General features: G+C 39.0%; 1 protein-coding gene across 1 annotated transcript in view; it reads right to left on the reverse strand.

The window, feature by feature from the left end:
- The window catches only part of PCNX2 (pecanex 2), a gene marked incomplete at its 3' end in the record, with an annotated part of 150,331 nt that overhangs the window by 17,577 nt on the left and 119,692 nt on the right, over window positions 1-13,062 (reverse strand). Inside the window, exons 26-28 of the mRNA XM_080342527.1 lie at window positions 7,010-7,263; window positions 2,525-2,758; window positions 327-430 (exon numbers count right to left, since the gene is read on the reverse strand). Coding sequence (XP_080198653.1) covers window positions 327-430; window positions 2,525-2,758; window positions 7,010-7,263 — 592 coding nt within the window. The remainder of the gene's footprint in view (window positions 1-326; window positions 431-2,524; window positions 2,759-7,009; window positions 7,264-13,062) is intronic.

Raw genomic sequence — 13,062 nt, forward strand, 5'->3', positions numbered from 1 at the left:
TAAATAGATGTCAGAGTACTTAAGAGTTTCATCCCTTTCTGGAGGAAGCCCGTGTTACAGTAGCCAGGCCAGTGGTGAATGAACACAAGTAATAACCTATTCTTTCAATGCAAAATTCTGCTATGCCCTATGAAATAAAGACTGATATTAGTTATTAAGCACACTACCAAAGTAAAAGATGTCCAGGAATGGCGGAAAAAAAAATATTTTATGGAGGAAAGAGACTTCACCTTGATCTAATCTTCTGCTGAAGTTCCACAGTAAGTGAAAAGAAACACAAACAGGCCTTTGCTTTAAAATGAGGAAAAAGGATTCCTAAATATTACCTGATGGCCATATTGTGAGCTGCAGTTCCCAAAGCTCTCCGACCCAGTATGCACAAGGCAAAGGAAAGCGTCACAAGAGGAGAATCTTCATCACTGTCCAGGTGCTACAAGGTTTTAAGAATAGCATGTTATTACAGATGCAAATACCATCTTTAAAAACACTGCAGTTCTGTAAATCATAACATAAAATTTGCTTGTAGCTGGACCTGCACACAAAAATGTTCTTTGCAATTAAACAGAACAAGAAAGGGGATCATTGTTATCAGAGGCTTTCTACAAAGTGAGAGCTTATTTTGTCTACTGGCCAGAAGAACAACATTTCAGTCTCAGGTGGCAAGATCCCAAGGAAGGGGAGCTTTGGTGGTGGTGGGGATTTTTGTGGGTCTTTGGTTGGTTTGTTTTTCCAGATCTGATATTCTAAATCAGAGCAGATTCCTTATTGGTTGAGAGACACTGCAACTGGAGGCAGCCAAACGCCTTTTCATGGGACACAGCACATAAGAAACTCCTCCACAAATTCCAGAACAATCTATTTGGAAAAAATTGGGGGAACACATTTTTAGTGAATAACAATATATATCTAAATTGTATACCATTGATGACACTGACCTCATATTTTAACAAGCAGTCAAATAACTTCAATGACATTTACTAGCTCAGGAGAATGTCTTTACTTAAATTTTTGCAAAGAAAACCTTAATATCAAGCAGGAGGGAAAATCTGAAGGAAGCTGTAATGAATGTGAGTCTTGAGGAGGACACAGACTATTATTTCTGTCTGTGCAATGGGTGATTTCTTACAGCTTTCTTTGAACCTAAAACTGAAGCCAATTATAATGGAGAATGTAGCTCCTTCTATTCAATACACTGATTTTCAGGGCTATGTGTGCAGCAAAGCCTTTTTTACACCTCATCTCCTACATGAACTTTATATAGTTAGTATGTGTGCACACTAGTGCAGGCACTCATTTGCCTTTTTAAGTCTCACTTTGATAAGTTTCAAGTCTATTGGGCATCCCTAAATCTATTATTCTGTTTGAAAGTCTGAGCCACATAAAAGTGAAAAAGCATCATTTAGCAGTGGCTTTCCCTGCACCGTGCAAGTCCTTGTGTATCAGAACTTGGGAGCTGAGACACAGAGATACAAAAGAGAGAAAATATTCCCAGTAGAAAGAGATTGGTGGGAAGGCTCAGAGGACAATTCAATGAAAACAGCATCAATGTGATGATTTGAGAGGAACTGCTGGAATGGTGTTCAGGGTTAGAGACACGAGAAGGAACTGAAGTGGAGAAGAAACATTAAGATTCAGCAATATTACACCAGCTAAGGTCAGTGGTAACAAATGAGATGTGCACTCAGGGATCCTGAACAAAAAATGCACAAATAACAGCGCATGGCAGCCAGGAAAGATACACTTCTCATTTTTTGCCATTATCAGCAATAATCGGAAAATTAAATCAAGCGAATATGCTTGTTTGAAACTGTACTCTCCCTCTGGGCTATTTTGAGTATTCCAGGGAAATACAGTAGCGCATTTCTGACAAATGATTGCTGACCATCAGTAATCTTAGTGGCTCAGAGCATGAGATCACGGAGCTGGAGACCTGCCCTTGACCTTTGAGAGCTGCGAGGTAATTTCAGGCAGTTTTGTGGCACGGTTTACATATGAATTATGAGCTCTCAGAGGTGACCTACACCAGCAGTTAGTTTTTTATGTACCTCCCTACCCTTTGAAGACTGTACCCAAACATAGGTGAATGTTTGGCAAGGGCACACACGCATCACCGATGTTTGGCAAACATCCCCAAACACTGGCAAGGGAAGGAGTGATGACATTCCCTGACCAGGGCCTGCCCCAGCATCACTTCTGCAAACACTCAGTATATCTGAGCTTTCTAGAGCTGATGAAATGACCAGTGTTGGAAGTGTGCACTGTAAGGAATTGGTTCTGTATTCAAAAACTAACCTGCCTTAAAACTCAGTTTTTGAACAAGGGTAGTCTCCAAAATATGTGGAGTTTTTTCCATTCCCCAAAACATATATTTTCTTTCCATGTTAAATCTGACAATTTAAAGGAAATAAATTTTATTGTATCAAAGCTGAGCAAGCAAAAGAATAACTACACATCATTTAGCTCCTATCCCAAGAACTAAAATTACTACTACCACTAAAATAAAAAAATAATAACGCAAGCTTACCTCCACCCTTTTTCTAGCACAGAACTGAATCCAGTCCAGATAAACACTGCAGAAACTAGCTCTGGTTATTCCTTGGAGACATGGCACATAATCTTCATCTATGTTAATGTTAAACATTGCAAGGTCACGTTCAATATAATGCCACTTTGCATAAGGCTGCAGTATCTTTTGGATGGATTCGTCTTTTATCCAGTCAAGGATTTTGGGAGAACTTGCTGTAAAGTATATTATACTCTGTTGACAAAATGTGCAAATGTTAGTCACTCCATCTCTTATTAAATCAGATATATTTTACACAGAAGAAAAAAATTCCAATAGGACCACACTAACTACCCATAATGGTGCTTATTTTTCCTGTTTTTTACTGTTGGGCAACATCGCTTCACAAAACTGTTCAAGTCAGAAAGACAATAACAATTGATATCTAAATAGCAGAAAACAGAAAAAGAAACAATATTTTTAATACCCTTCTACCTCACGGGAATATTTATATAAACAACATACTATAAGAATACAGAGTTCTGACATTCAAACATGTAATTACTGGATATTAATGGCGTTCTAGAGTCTATCACCAAGAAGGTGATGTTGATAAAAGTTCAGCCATATTTTGACAAAAAAAAACCCAATGTAGTAGATGGTCACATGCCCAGAATCGGGCTCTTTTTCCTCCCTGGATTCCCTCTTTTCTGGAGGATGAAGCTTTCCTGATTCTTTAACAAAAATTCCACCATGATTTAACCATAAAGGTGAGATCTGACAGATGTGTGCAACACAGGTCTGAAAAGCTCTGTTTTAACTCTATTTTCTCTCTGCATTAAATAGCATCATTGGTTTTGCTATCTGTCAATGAGGCCAGTAAAGAATAATGGATTCTTTCTTATATGTCGGGTTAAGAAGTTGAGAAGTGATGTAACTGAGTTTGCTTCTAAAGCACTGAAGGAGCAGCAGCATTCAGGAGGAGCTCTTTCTCCAAATGCAGAAACATTAGGAAGCAGCCAGATTCATATCTCCTATCAGTGCCTGGGCTTCTAAGCTTCAGTTCTTCTAACTGCTGTGTCTGGAGCCATTAATAAAATAAAACAAAACAAAACTATATATCCGAAACAAATTTAAAGCATATTTTCAAAAGAGTATGAAACTTAACGAAAAGGTCCAGTGCTAAAAAGGAAAGTGGCATCAGCTGGAAAGTCCCACTATAATGTTTTATTATTATAATTTGTTTTAATAGAATATATTAATTTAGAATTGGATTCCAAAGCAAATGAGGGACAAGTGAACATGAATGAAGACGATGTAGTTCTACTTTACCCATCAATGGAAATATTATTAAGCAAATAAATGTATAAAATGAAAATCTGATGGGGTTAAAAGGACAGAAGCACTATCAGCCCTTTTAAAAATCCCAGATGTCCTTCACAGTTTATCTTTCGAATTGTACAAAAATACACAAGCAAGAAGAAAATTAAGCTCCAGAGGAAAAAGACAAATCAGACAGATTAAGGATGGCCCCTTGATTTCCTGGCATGTGGAAAACAATACACTCTTTAAAAAAAAGATTCATGCAGAAACAATAGAGCTGAAAACACAGCACTCAGTGAATGCGGACTTCTTGAATACTAAAAGACATTCAAATAAGAATATATTGAGAAGAGACAAAGGAGGCACAAGGGAAAAATATCACAGTAGTTGGTCAGGAAATTATTTAAAAATATATGCAGAAGGGCTAAAGGAGCTGACCCAGTTTATTTGTGGAGAGTAAAAATCCTTTTATAAGAAGAAATATGGGCCTTTTTAGGCTGTCGATGAAACTGCAAATGAAATAAATACGGTAGGAATAAGACACTCAGTTGTTTAAAAGACCAAGATGGTAATTATTCTTGAAGCATAGGAGAACTGGAACAAAGCATACATTTTCTCTGCTGATCCTCAAAATATAGTTTGCTTTTTTAAATTATTCTCACACCCATGCTTATGAAGAAGCAGATTCAACTGGGGAAAAAAATCAGACTCGCAATCAGACATATTAACAGAAATAGCAAAAGCTTCTGCCACCTAATTAAATTCTGCTCTTAGTAGCTCTTCCTAAATGTGTTTGTGCACAAGTACATCCTCAGTTATACGGCAATTCAGAAATAATACCGTAAATATTTACAATGTTGAAAGCTACAAAGAATAAACTAGAAGCACTCCAGATGCTCAGTGCAATGGAAGCACAGTTGCTGCCGAAACTCCAGCCTGAGTGTTTTCTGAGTTTGTGATTTATGTGACCTGAATACTGCATTAACTTGAGTTCTTCTTACAATTACTTTCCTACACCGTTAAAAAGAAAGTGGCAGGGCTTTGAAATGTTCACAGTGAAACTGCACAGGATCTTTACAGCTCCACATTCCCCCGTAAGAAAGAGCTGGGGAAGGAATGAATTCTCATCTCTGCTTCTGATATTGTTTATCTGGAGGTAAGTACTAAGCAGGATGACAGCTGATCTGATACATAACATGGTTTTCTCACCTTCCAAGGCTGTACTAAGGATTTTACTAAATCTTATCAAGGCTCCTGTTCATAGAAGGAACTAATAACTTGAAGAACAGAAGAAAATCTCCCTATAGCTTTATTTTGGGAAGTGTCATTCTAAAGATGGGGTCTCCTGAGCACACTCTCCCTTTGCTGAAGGGAGGCCCAGCCCAGGATAATATTGCAGCTGCCAACAGGTTATTACTACCTCCTGTTCATCCCTCCCTAAGAAGGGAAGAAGATTAAAGGACTGACACCTTGCTAGGAATGAAGATCTGTAAGTGCAGTGTTACAGTGCTGGCTCAACTAAATCCAACCAAAAGAGATCTGATTTTCATACCTTCCAAGCCACAGGTCATGGCCATCACAAAATCTGGGTACAGTGGAGATGGAGCCACATCACACCTCAGTAGTGTGGAGATCGTTTAAGCCACATCCCTTTTACTCAAATCAGGATCAATTAATCTGTATCAGACGGGACAAAAGCCCGTCTAAGCCACCTCGCCTACATCAGCTGCTCCTCAGGTATGTCCAGGCGCCCTAAGCTACATTTCAATTCAGTTTTACTTCCCATATGACAAACCTCACACTTTCCACAAGTCCTCTACACATTAGTTGAAGGCACTAAAAAAGTTCCAGTTGTCAAAGCACGTTTCTCCAATGCTTTAAACTAATAAGCTGCTGATTTCATTGCAGCTTAGACTGGGATTTTTTTCAGTCTCGTTCACCATCAAAAGCTAAGCCTTATATCAGCTTGCATCAGTTTGTGTTCACTTTATTCAGGTTACCTTTTGAAGTGAAGCAATTGTAGCAACATATTCACTTCAGTATAAAGAAGGTGATTTTGTCTTGTTTTTAGTTTAGATACATTGCTTAAAAACAATTTAGTTCATACCCACAAAAATCATTTCTAAAATGAAAAAATCATGCTCACATGCAGCTTTGTTTCTAATTAGTTAATTAAACAAAGCAGGTTGGTTACCAGGCCCTACTGCCTGTAAAATTATTTATGAAGTTCCAGTCTGCATTTTACAAAGTAATTGAGTGTATGATCAAAGCAGCTTTGTGAGGCAATGATCTTGTTTTTACTGCATTGGCTCACTTGCAAAAAAAGGCAATTAATTTATTTACAACAGGTCTCTCTCTAAGGTTGACAGGATTTTTACAATTGCAGAAATGTAGTAGGAGGGAGATCCAGGGGTGGCTGGGAGCTTTAGTGAGTGGCTTTGTGGCTGTACCAATGGCACAGGAGGGAGCATTTGGTTCTTGTTGCTTCAGCAGAAGACAATAAAGCCCAGCGATTTCTTCATTTGCTGGACTGGAATGGCTTTGGCAGAAGATGAAGGTGTCTTGCTAGACTATGTGGTTCAATTGTTTTGACAAATTAATATCTGTGTGGTCATTATGATCTTAATAACAGTGCAAATACAGAAGTGATGTAAATGAATTGCTGTGTAATCAATGGAATTAAACAAGTTCAAATGTGTTGTAGTATATATGTAAAACATCAGGTAAGGAGGGAGTTTGCACTAATAAAAAAGTATATTTGAGAAACAGCTCTTCAGAGATTTCCCAAGAACTTCATGCTTGTTGATCTGTGTTTTCGCCAGAAAAAAAACAGTGGAAGGCCAAGTCAAGAAGAAATAACAAACTGTCAGTGAAGTTTTGCTTTGTAAGAATGCTTCCTCTGACTCCAGGGCTAGAGGATGTGGACTCACCTTCTTGATTTCTGCTTAACCAAGCCAGCAATTTTCTGTACTAACTGTAAATGTAAGTGGTCAGAATCAAATGTAGCAAAGGGAGATATGAATTAATTATCCCTACCTAACATCAAATCAATCTGAGTGCCGGTAGTGCAAATGAATACATATAAAGCAAAAAACTTCAAACGCTATTTCTAATACACAGCCAACATTCATTCTTTTCGACAAAGCTGTCTAGGAATATAGTCCACTTTACCAAAGAGTTTACCTTTATATAGTATCGGATAAGTATTCTCCGCAGGTCGAACACTTGCAGCATCGTTGCAGCGTTGTTATCAATGATGTTGTACCCTTCCAGGATGTACTGGGTGCGGGTTATTTCCCAGGTCAGCCATCGCAGGTTAAAGGCTGCATTACACGATAACAAGTGAGGCAAGTGCCCGGGCTTACAACAGCAGCAGCCTTCATTGTCTTCATCTCCTTCTGTTATAGCTTCCACTTCTCTCTGCTGGCAATATGTCCCTTGGCAGTGAGAAAAAGAGAGTATGCTGCCAGTTATGGGGGGAGGAGGAGGAAACAAAGGGCTTCTTCCAAGCTGAAAAAGGATGATTGAAGGCTCTACATACACAGCAAAAATCTAACAGAAAGAGCTATGGCAGCAAATTAGATGTGCCAATTGATCCATGCGCAGTAGCAAACAAAGAGCTGCATGTTATTTATTTACTATCACCTATAAAAGCCAAAAGGGCGTGATCTAACGTTCTAGACATTTGGTTCTGAGCTGAGATAAACTATAGGCCACAGCTTCTGCCTTAATAAAAACTCACAGGAAGCAACACTGAAGAGTCTCACTCCATCAGGCACATTAAGCAAATTGATCCAGTCTCAGTCTGCTTCTTCAAATAACACACATGATGCAAACAAAGATTTTACAGCATGTCAAAGCACTTACAAAATCTGGGTTTTAGCAAACTATCTCAGAAAGCAAGTTCCAAAAATAACATCCGATGGGCTATTCTCTCTCCCACTGGAGTAAAAGCTACTCCAGATCAAACATCTCCAGTGACTAGCACTAGTGCAGTACATCATGAGGACTGAACAGCTTTCTAAGTAGCCTATTATACAGGCTTTAGATTAGAATAGAGTAAATTTTCCTGAAAAAGACATGTTAACTCAAAAAGAAGTCATGAGGCAAGAGCAGAAACAACAATATATCTGCTCTGCAGATTCTGCATTTCTGGCCTGTGCTGTGCTCAGTAGAAGGTCAAGCTGAGTCACTTGGGATTTTGCAATCTATGAAAATGTGGTTTCTGCACCACGTAGGGCACAACAAATCAAAACCAAGGTGGACATCCATGTGCTCCCCCAGCACTGTTCTCAAAATACATTCTTGATGCATGGCTCCTTTAAAAATTTCCCCTCTGTGGGCTGTTGCTGAACTTACTCTCCACTGAATTTGTACATGAACTGTCTTCCAAGGCCACCTCCTCTGATGCAAGTTACACATATGTCTCGCATGGGCCTCCAGCCTGTGGTTGAGTGTCCCCTCAGGAGAGAGCCGGCTTCACCAGCTGCCAGATGGGCTCAAGAGGAGAGGAAGACAGAGACCACACTGCAATCTGGCAGTGAAATCCCTCGCCAGGACCAACAGACCTGTTCCCTTGGGGCACTGTAGATGCGAGAAGTTGGCTACGTTCGTCATCTGAACATGGACTGGGAAAGAATACAGCGTCAGCTCCAGTCTCCCCCCAGTTCGCCCACACCCTGAGAGAGAGCCTGGAGAAAGGCAGCATCCCAAAGGCCTTTCTGTGGAGTGTCATGGCCATCACTGTGCCCTCGACTGACCATCCCAGTTCCATCACAACTGTCTGGGCAACAACCTGAGGGCCTTTAGCTTGTACCAATAGAAAGAGCACCCAGATTATTCATCTCTCAACACTAAGAAAAGCCCTTCAAAGTAGAACCAAGTATGTTAAAATATTGGTTATCACCATCTCTTTTTTTTTCCCCCTGTACATCTTCTAAAATGTATCCAGCACGCAAAAACATACAAGAAAAAAGATTAATAGAAAGATCTGAAGGAAGAAATGTGTGAGGAAAAAAATGGGATTGTAGCCCTAAGAGATAAGGGGAAAAAAGATCCAATCTATTCTAGTGTTCTCCATTCAGTTTTCTGTAAGTGAAAACTTACATTCTGTACCCAATGCTGTTCATGCACTGAAGTTTTCCTCCTTGGACCTCAGGGACATACAATATGACAAATTATTAAATGTCTCCAAGTAATCCAAATATAAACATCTTTTCTTTCAAGACTGCCACAAATTACTAAACATGGACCTATCAAGCTGACATTTCCAGTTGGACTGGACATGAACTGGACTGCTTCTGCTTCATATTTCACAGATTTCTACATGAATTAACACTTATTGCTCAACAGCAAAAAAGCAGCAACTGCTCTGGGTCAGTGGATGCTTCTCTGAAGTCAAGTCAGAAGACATCATACTCAAACTGAAGTAGAGAAAGGCGTATTCCTGTGTAGATAGCTTGAAAAGAGTAAAATAACTACACCATGGCTGGTGCTGTTACTATTGCTGTTACATTTATTTTGAAAGGTTTGATATCTCTCAGTATTAAACTGAATTTAAGAGAAGACACATCTTCATCCCAGGTGCTAAAGTAAGTATTGCCCATTGTTCATAAGCCATGAAAAATACAAGCATAATAAACAACTGCTAGTGATCTCCTTACAAGTAAAGGAATAAAAGATAGCTTTAATCAGTCTATGTAATTCTGTTCCTAAACATTTTTTTTCTTTTGCTATGGAAATATCACATTTCATTCCTATGGGATGCTGGCTGTTTCTTTGTGCTTTCTGTATTATCTCTATTAATAAATACAAAATATTATTGCTAGATTCCCTCCAATCACTAGTTTTCTTAAGCCATATTTTTTGTAAAATATGTGACTAAACAGGCTGGCAAATCAAATAATAGGTGAATTCAAGAGACCTTCAGTGTCTGAGGGAAGCTGTCATTGCATGCATAACAAACAGAAGAACAAGATGCCAGAACAATTATTTGCATTCTCAGCTAATCTGACAGGTAAAAATGTCTCCAAGTCATCTTTGCTAGGTAATTTTAATCAACTAAAGTTGAAATTATATGACAGTGAACACAATCAGCATTGAACTTGGGGAGGGCAAGACATTCTAACTGGTATCATGTTATTACAAAAGCTCTGGGAACCAACCAAAGGAGTTCATGTGGTAATTGTGCAGATTTATTCTAAAGAACGAAATCAGGGCTGTTCTCTGACAATATCTGGCAAACACGCACTTGCTTAACAAAAGCTGTTTGATGGACTTTGCTGCTATCACCCTGGGGATTTGGTGTCTTGATTGTTTGCAAAGCCTCTGGGGTATCCCTGATAAGTTATCTGAGCCATGGCCAGTGCTCTGACAAAACACCAAATCCCTATTCCCATCATCACGCTAGTGATTAGTATTTGCAAATGACATCTGTAGAAGGACTCAGGTCTGCACACACAAAATGCAGGGTTGATACTCAAGTACATGTTGGTTCTCCCCCAGTTCTTGCAATCAGCTCTAGAAAGACTGTCAATGATTTTCTCTCATCTTTAACTGAGTCTTTCTTTAACCCATAATGCACTGGCTGGACTTCAATGCTACAGATTTGCATGTTACTGACAAATTTCATTTCACCAGTGCCTACATCGACCCTTTTTGGTTCATTACTGTAGACACTGGTACTGCAAAGACCAAGACCATGTGCTCAGCTTAATGCATTGAACCAAAAGGGACAAATCACAGTAAATGAAGTTAAGCATTTGTGTGCATCTTTGTACAGAAGGGCAACCTTAAACTTTTGTGTCTATGTTATACATCGATGACTAAAATGACAATTTGTATATCGCTTCTCAAAAAATTATCAAGTTCAAGCAACTCAGAAAATTATTCATAAAACCAAAGAGTAAGGAGCAGAGCGTGCACTTCAGTTCGGCAATATAATTATGTGTAGTATCATTAAATATTAAAATACAGGAAAGTGTTTTCACTGGTAATTAGTCATTTTAAAATCTGAGGGAAAACATTATTTTTTTTTACATTTCTTTCTGCAGCAGAAAGAAAATAAGCTCTCACCCTTCACTCAAGCTTAGTCATTCACTGTGACCCTTGCTAGTACGGATGAGACCAATTCATTTGTAAGATATCTAACACTGGATAGCTGCCAAAAATCCATCAATGCAAAAACGTGTGCCAGCTGAACAAAGCAAGGTCAATCTACGTGAGCTCAGGAGAAAACTGGGGTTAGAACCTGGAGCTCTATTTTGCTGACGCACCAGGATTTGAGGACTGACTTGTGCCCTGTCAGATATACCTGACCTAAATGGAAATAAGGAAATTGAAACTAAAGACTGTAATCTCACTTCAAGAGGATACATAAAATACACCTAAATTAATGATCAACCACCCTTCTAGAATTTAAGGCTGAAATCAAAGTGTGCTTTTGAATTTAATTTTGAAAACTCACTGAATGAAAAGCATTTTTCTGTTCTGAAGGTTCAGAAAGAAAATCCTGTAGCACCACCACATACTTCCAGAAGCAGTTTTAATTTCCATAAAATGCTTCAGTTTAACAAAACATCCAGAATGGGGACTAATTGTTGTGGCTGAATGTAGCAATAGCTTGAGCATTAAGGATTGCTGACATGTAATAGGCAACTAGGGTGCAAAGGTAAATGGAAAGGGCTCACAGGGCTCATGCCCTAACCCCACCCTGCAGACCAGTTTAGAAGATCACAAATCAATCTCCTGCACTATGCACTTCAAGCTTAAAATTCTGTGGCCCCAACCACCAGTCTTGGGCTAAGGGATTTAACTAGGTGGTAAGTCTGAGAGATGGAGCTGGATATGGAGATGCGAGTTACAAGGATGGACTGAAGCCCAGGGTAACTTCTTTTGTAGGTCATGCAGGGGCCTCTTCACCACCAACTCCACAAAAGCGCCTGGTTGCTCACCACTTCTTTGGCAAAATCATGCACATTAATATTTTACAAATAAAGGCATTACAGTACAAATATCTGGCTCTGCTCCACCAAGCTCTGCTGCAAATCTGAGTATTCCCAAATTCTAATGGATAAGGCTCCTTCTGACATGACACATTTCTGCTCAAGATAGCAGCTTAATGAGCAACAAGAAGTCACCCAGAAGCACACAGAGCAAAGTTTACAGCCATTGAAAGGATGTCCTCTCCTGAAACAAGCATCAGATATAGCTCTAGAAACACAGAAAACCAAATGCTTAAAAAAGGAGTGAACTGAGCTCCTAAATGTAAACTCATGAACCACACAAACAGACACATTTTGGAACCCTGCAACTCTTTTGGCTCCTTCCTGCTCTTTTCCTTGTGAGATTTGGATTAAGAACAGAAATAGGCTCTGATAGTCTCAGGTTGTTTAAAAAAAAAAAAAATCTCAGGACTTAAAAGCCAATATCAATTCCTCAAACATCAAAGCTGTTAGTTATAAAACTGTGGTTTAGTTTTCAGCTGCTTTCGGTGCTTGTATGCCTGAAAAAAAGCCTGGTTTTCTAACCAGACCAGTTGCTGTAACAACAGGCATCCCCTCTCCTCAGACACCTTCACTTTTCTTGGTCCACAGAGACACATTGTAGAAGCCCAGGTGGTAGAAAGCAATCTCTAAGGATGCTGGTTGTTAAACTTGAGCTACCATATACCACGAAAACCTCTCATGTCACCTCTTTTGGAGTGCAATGCAAGACATAATATTTTGTTTCTGGCAACGACATTTTCTCAATAAAAAGGTTGCAGTACATCTAACATTTTTCCTTGCTTCCAGAAGTCTTCGCCAGTGCACCCATATATACATATAAAATTGTGGAAGGGAAGAAAGGGAAAAAAAGACATCAGATATTTATTCTAGTCTGTGTTACAGAAACTATTCTAAGTTTATTTGGAATTCATAGATGGCTTCCACTGTTGGGGCATCATTGTCCATCTAGACAGGGTTGTACACTGCAGATTTCCTGCTTTTAACGTAAACTATCCTCTTCCTTTTCATGCCATTCTTCCCAATTAAATAATCAAGATTAAATAAACCTCTTTGCATCCTTTCTGTTCATGTCTCTAATATTTCTGAGCACTGCATCTTTTGGCCTATTTCTTTCCCACAATGTACTTTTTGGTTTTTAACCTTCTCTCTGAAGAGATGTGTTAAAAATGGCTGCTTTTCTCTCAAGTCCTTGTAATTTATCAGTACCTTTTGATGGTCTGGTGCATACAT

Source organism: Nesoenas mayeri, assembly GCF_963082525.1.
Source record: "Nesoenas mayeri genome assembly, chromosome: 3".
Lineage (NCBI taxonomy): Eukaryota > Metazoa > Chordata > Aves > Columbiformes > Columbidae > Nesoenas > Nesoenas mayeri.